This window comes from Mytilus californianus, unplaced genomic scaffold (genome assembly GCF_021869535.1).
Source record: "Mytilus californianus isolate M0D057914Y unplaced genomic scaffold, xbMytCali1.0.p SCAF_15, whole genome shotgun sequence".
Taxonomy (NCBI): Eukaryota; Metazoa; Mollusca; class Bivalvia; order Mytilida; family Mytilidae; genus Mytilus; species Mytilus californianus.
Window position 1 is genome coordinate 13,342,757 of NW_026262637.1, and position 5,467 is coordinate 13,348,223.

At 31.1% G+C, this 5,467-nt stretch overlaps 1 protein-coding gene across 1 annotated transcript; it reads left to right on the forward strand.

Annotated features, from left to right (window-relative positions):
• Positions 1-283: 283 nt before the first annotated feature.
• LOC127725448 (uncharacterized) lies at positions 284-4,816 on the forward strand. Its single transcript, XM_052232412.1, has 6 exons — positions 284-368; positions 665-817; positions 1,955-2,055; positions 2,801-2,952; positions 4,271-4,312; positions 4,605-4,816. Exons 1-6 carry the CDS (start codon positions 297-299, stop codon positions 4,685-4,687), a joined length of 603 nt encoding a protein of 200 aa, XP_052088372.1. The 5' UTR covers positions 284-296; the 3' UTR covers positions 4,688-4,816.
• The last annotated feature ends 651 nt before the right edge of the window (positions 4,817-5,467 follow it).

The following is a 5,467-nucleotide window of genomic DNA, read 5'->3' on the forward strand; positions in this document are numbered from 1 at the left end:
ACGACAAGTGTAATGATTTCAATTTTCCACTGTCAACTTTCATTTCTTAGCAGTAGCATACCCTCAGCTCCATCATATTGCGTTTTCATACACATTTTATACTTTACGCTCGGGGATGTTCATACTATATGGACTTCATTAACAGGGGTTGACCGATACGATGTGTTAGTGTCTTAACTTTTTTTTGTTTGCGGTCTTAGAAACCAGTGTCGCCTAAATTACTCAATTTTGATATTGTTATGAAGTTATTGTTCCATTGAAGATGTTGTTTTATTATAGGCTGACTTACTCAAAATATGCCAAACCATAACGTGTTTATCATTGTATCAGCAATAGTAGTTGCAGTACAAAGTAGCAGCGACATTAAGGTTTGTTGTAATATCAGAATAGTATTACATAGGCGTTTGCTCTATATTTATGTTTCCATGACCATAAGTATAAAACAATATTTTCATTCTCATGCAATCAACTTATGGTCTCGATTATTTGACATATTTGTATCCATACAAACCATGTTCAATATTTGTTCAAGTTTAGAAATCTTAATTTTGATTTTGTCATTTCTATTTACAATATTAATCGAAATCTTTACGAGATTAAAACTTGATACATACTGCATTAAGAGATAATGTACATATATTAGGAACATAATATTATTTTTCAGACCTATCGAATCAACGCCAAGGTTCCGGGAGGAAGTATCAATGAAGACATTGTTGTGGACTCAGATAAACATCTGACGACAGTTAATGTTGGGAATGTGTACCACCTTCAGTCTGACTGTCCGTCTACAATTAATCTTCATGACTTTGAAAAGGTTACTTCTACCGTTTATTTGCCTTTTTTTACCATAGATAAAAAAAAACAATAGAATATTTATAAGTGAGTAATCTACCATGGCAGAAAAAAACGTATTTTAGGCTAATAGCCCAGTTGCCACGATTGAAGCCAATCTTAACATTTTATTAAATTCCATTCACTGAAATAATGCTATAAAGCTTGTAGAATATATCCAATATAAAACATACCATATCTTGCGAAGATCTGATAACAAACCGTTGAATGATAAAAAAAAAGCATTTAAGGTTAGTTTCTGTGTGTCAATATTTTGCAGTTATCTTGGAAATCGAAATATCATATAGAATGTTTTTGTTTTTCTACCGACCTACTTTAATTTTATTTCAAAATTGTAATTCGTTTTCTTCATATACATGTATATGCGTTTTTCTTTCATCTCAAAGTCATTACTCATGAAATATAATGGATACGATCATTTACTGTACATTTAGTTTTAATACAACGATTAAATCTTTCAACCCCCAGGCGAAGATAACCTTAGTCAGTTTGACACACCATTTATTGGAATATTTGATTTACATTGCCCCGAAACGTCGTCGCTGATTTAGTCTTCTTATTATTTTATTTGGTGCATCTAAAATGTGTTCTAATGACGAAACACTCGTATATCGTATTAAATTATAAATCTGGTATCACTGAATAGATGCTACTGCAAAGAAACGTTTCGACCGAGGAATTTCATCATCCAGTACTCATGAGCCGACATGCAGTATCATTGACACTGTCACTTTCTGTAAATTTACCGTTAAAGAAAAAAATAAATCATTCAAAAACTATAAGTTGTTTAACCCTCAGGCATAGATGGATTTTAAATGTTTTTCGTAATCGATTTGCAACTGTTTTGATTCGAGTGCCACTTATATAAAGTATTATATTGACGAAACGGGCATATATCGTTTCAAATATACATTTTGTATCTCCGATGAGTTACAATGAAAACTACGAAAAAATAGTTTAAAGGGATAAACGAAGTTAATCTGGCAAAAGTTAATCTGGCAAAAGCAACTAAATTATGACAATATTTACTATATCCTAACAAAGCTCAGTCGTTACACAAACGGAGGTTAGGGTTAGTTTACTTTGCTTAAATGTTTAGGGAAAACTTGCAATGAAGAATATAGATACTGGTAAATGCCTTGTAATGGATACCAAGGAAAATCTCAACGCAACAATAGATTTGCTTGAAAAAATAACAAGGTAATTTAGTTAGGTTACATCATTGTTTTCGACATACCTGTCGAAGTACACTTAACTTTTTATTAATACGTTTATATCATTTAGGCGACTACTTTCTTACTTTCGTTCTTCTGAGAGAATTTAGAAATGGAAAAGGACAATTTCTATATGCCTCCGATAAAAGTAAAGAAACAAATGCCAGGTCACACAATAATTCAGAATAATTTGCTAAACAGACAATCTGGAATATCTAAGTTTTCCTTTTGTCATGTTGCATGGCTCTAAAAGTTTGGATTATCATTATTTATCAACATATTTCACTACATATATAAGGTATTCACCAAGATGACAATGAACACCTTGTCTTTGCTCTTCTATTTCATGTTCGTTCATTGACCACTAGGTTGTCTTTTGCTTGCATGCAATTAGCTTGTAGAGAAATTTTAAGCTATCCAATATTTGAAATTAATATTTATCTGCAACAACATACTTGTTTTTATATTATTTTCCTTCTTTCTATAACATTATTCTTCACATGAATATGAATAAGCTGTTCACAAATTTAAAGACTCAATTTGTGAAATTTTTTTAATATTCTGTTCAATTTAAATTTTTTTTAAATGTTTCCTTATTCTCATTTATGAAATTACACAATATAAGAAAATATCTAAAGAAATTCAGCTTACTAAAAATATTGTAAGATAAGTTAAAATAATATAGAATTGTTTTCTTCTTTAACGCATTACAAAACTTGATAACATTTTAGATTAAAAATGACTCAGGAAATTAAAGCAGAAAAACTGGTCGATGTTTATCCTACAACATACGATAGGTTGCTCGAAGAAGCTGGAGAGCATATTATAGAGTTCTGTAAAGGATACGAACTTCTCTATGGAGAAATTATTGATTATCAAGAAGGTAAGATTTTATTCTCTTTAATTTATATTTAATAAGTTTATATTACATTACTTTTTCTTTTTCAAAGTATGATAATATCATTTCAATTTTATGCTAGTAATAAGATATTTAACAAGAATGATGATTCTGGTATTCATTTATTAAATGGTAATTGGGATTTTCCACTGCGTTGTTTAGTGATGGGATGTAACTGAAAGCTTGGGATTATGCTAAGTACTCATGGTGGGTAAGCGAAACCTACTGCACAAGTGACACCCGTCATGTTGCTCATGGTTAGTACAAAGTCGATTACAAGTCTCATTTGTTGATGTCACAACAATTTCTTTGTAAGAAATAGGACGGGATTGGAGTAAAGACAATTGGAACACATCCGTTGTCATCTGTGACACAAATATTCAATTCCTTAACGATCAAGCAACTGTTGATGGTGTTCGTACAACTGCGAAATGGATTACTGCAACTTTACCACTTGGAACCCTTATAAGTCGACATTCATTATTCACTGTTACATTTTTCCTTTCTAATTAACAGGACAACAGAAAACACATACTTCCAGCTATTATCTTGGATGGGAAAACTAGGTGGCGCATGTCATCTTTTTTTTACTTCCTTGTAACTACAACGCTACTAATAGCTTTTTAGACCAGAGACAGTCGACTAAAAACGCCAAACAAAAACTTTTTCTACCACTGTGTGACAGTTAACAATATATGAAAGCAAGGCAGAAACGCGAATGTCGCTTTATAATTTATTCCTTACTTCGTATGAACCCATTTGATGAGAGCTCTCAATTGACCTTGGATGCATTTGGCTTTTTTAGTCCCTTTTGGTCCACTAGCTCCTCGCTTATTTGAGTATCTATACGTTATTTGCTTTCAAATGTTAGGGTTTGAGCGTTCTCGATGTAGGTAAATCCAAACAAGCGCTTCCGAACTACCAAAATTATAAAGTGTTATTTTTCTTTTTTAAATCATTTAACTTAAGATACTAGGACAGCCAAATTACAGTTGTTTAAGATGATGTATTCTTCTTGTTATATATATGTATTGCATTACAATTAGTTACTGGTGTGTTTAAAATTGCCAATAATAATCCAATACCCGAATCCTTAAACCGAATCAATACCAGACAGGAAAGCATAAAAAAATAAAAATCAATAAAATATAGCACTGAAAAATGAACTCTTAAACACCTGGTGTTTACGCCTGTACTTTGAAAAAATACCAGATATGGCATTGCATTTTAGATGACGTATAATAAAATATAGATATATTTATATCGTTCATATTTATAATGTTCTTTGGGTTTTAAATTTCAGGAGTCAAGCGTCGAGATAAAAGGAAAGCGAAAAAGAAGGGAGGTATAAAGCTAATATGTATCGTAAAATTATTTAATCACAGTGCTATTAAAACCCTCTGTTAACCTTTTTAAGTTTTTTTTTATAATTGTCCTACAATATTACAATATTACAATATCAATCTACCTCATGTACTGTTGATTTGTTCGACACTTCAAGGTTATATCCAATTCCGCAATCATCTTCATTAGACTTCATTTAAAACAGATTAATGCTAACGTCTTTTTATCAGAAATAATTTACAGTACCTATATATGTTCATGTCATCTCATGTAACAGTAATTTATGTTTGCAGGATGTTCCGGGTTCTGTTTAATCTGTACGGTCAGACGAAAAGAGAAAGCAGTTGATGCGACTGCACCTGGTGATGGGGCCTGATCGCTGGGATGAGTGAAGATGCATTTTGTTAATATGATTTTATAGTTGTGCACACTAAAATTTAGTTTTTTGAATGACTATGCATCAATTATTTAAGATATTGCATGTATAATAATTAGGTTTGGACGAGAGCAGTCAATTTAATTGTAATTATTTCAATTGAAAATTCTTCTGAACTATAGATAAAGTTATATAGTTTTGAATAATGTTAACTATTGCTGTGTAAACTTTGATAGTTTGGTAGTAAAGTAAGATAAAATAACACGTGTATTCTGACTTCAGTATTTCTGGAACGCTAGAGAGAGTTTCTTATAAGTATGGAATACTATCAGGTTATCCGAAAGGGCAAAAGTATTTTACCCCATGCAATAGTAACCTGGTAGCAACTGTATTTTCAAAATAAGCAATTGATAATTATTGATCAAACATCTGAGTCCTAGATATCGGATTCTACAATTCATTTTAAGAATAACAAATGTTTATGTCAGATCCTAAAAATCTAGTTTTATGTTTTTTTTTTAATTTCTACTTTAATACTTAGGAAGCTGGAGTCCGTATAGACAGTCAGTGACAATCATAAATGAATAGACTATGAAATTGATAAATGTGATCAGTGTCCAATATTTTGTGGAGTTTATTTTCGTTCTTTATTTCCTTTACTGGTGCAAATCAAATGTTAGTTTCGGGTATTTAAAAAATCTGCTTGACCAAATACAGGGTATTTAATCATAAGACAAAGAACACAGAATTGTTGTATAAAAAAAAAATATTTGTGTGAGC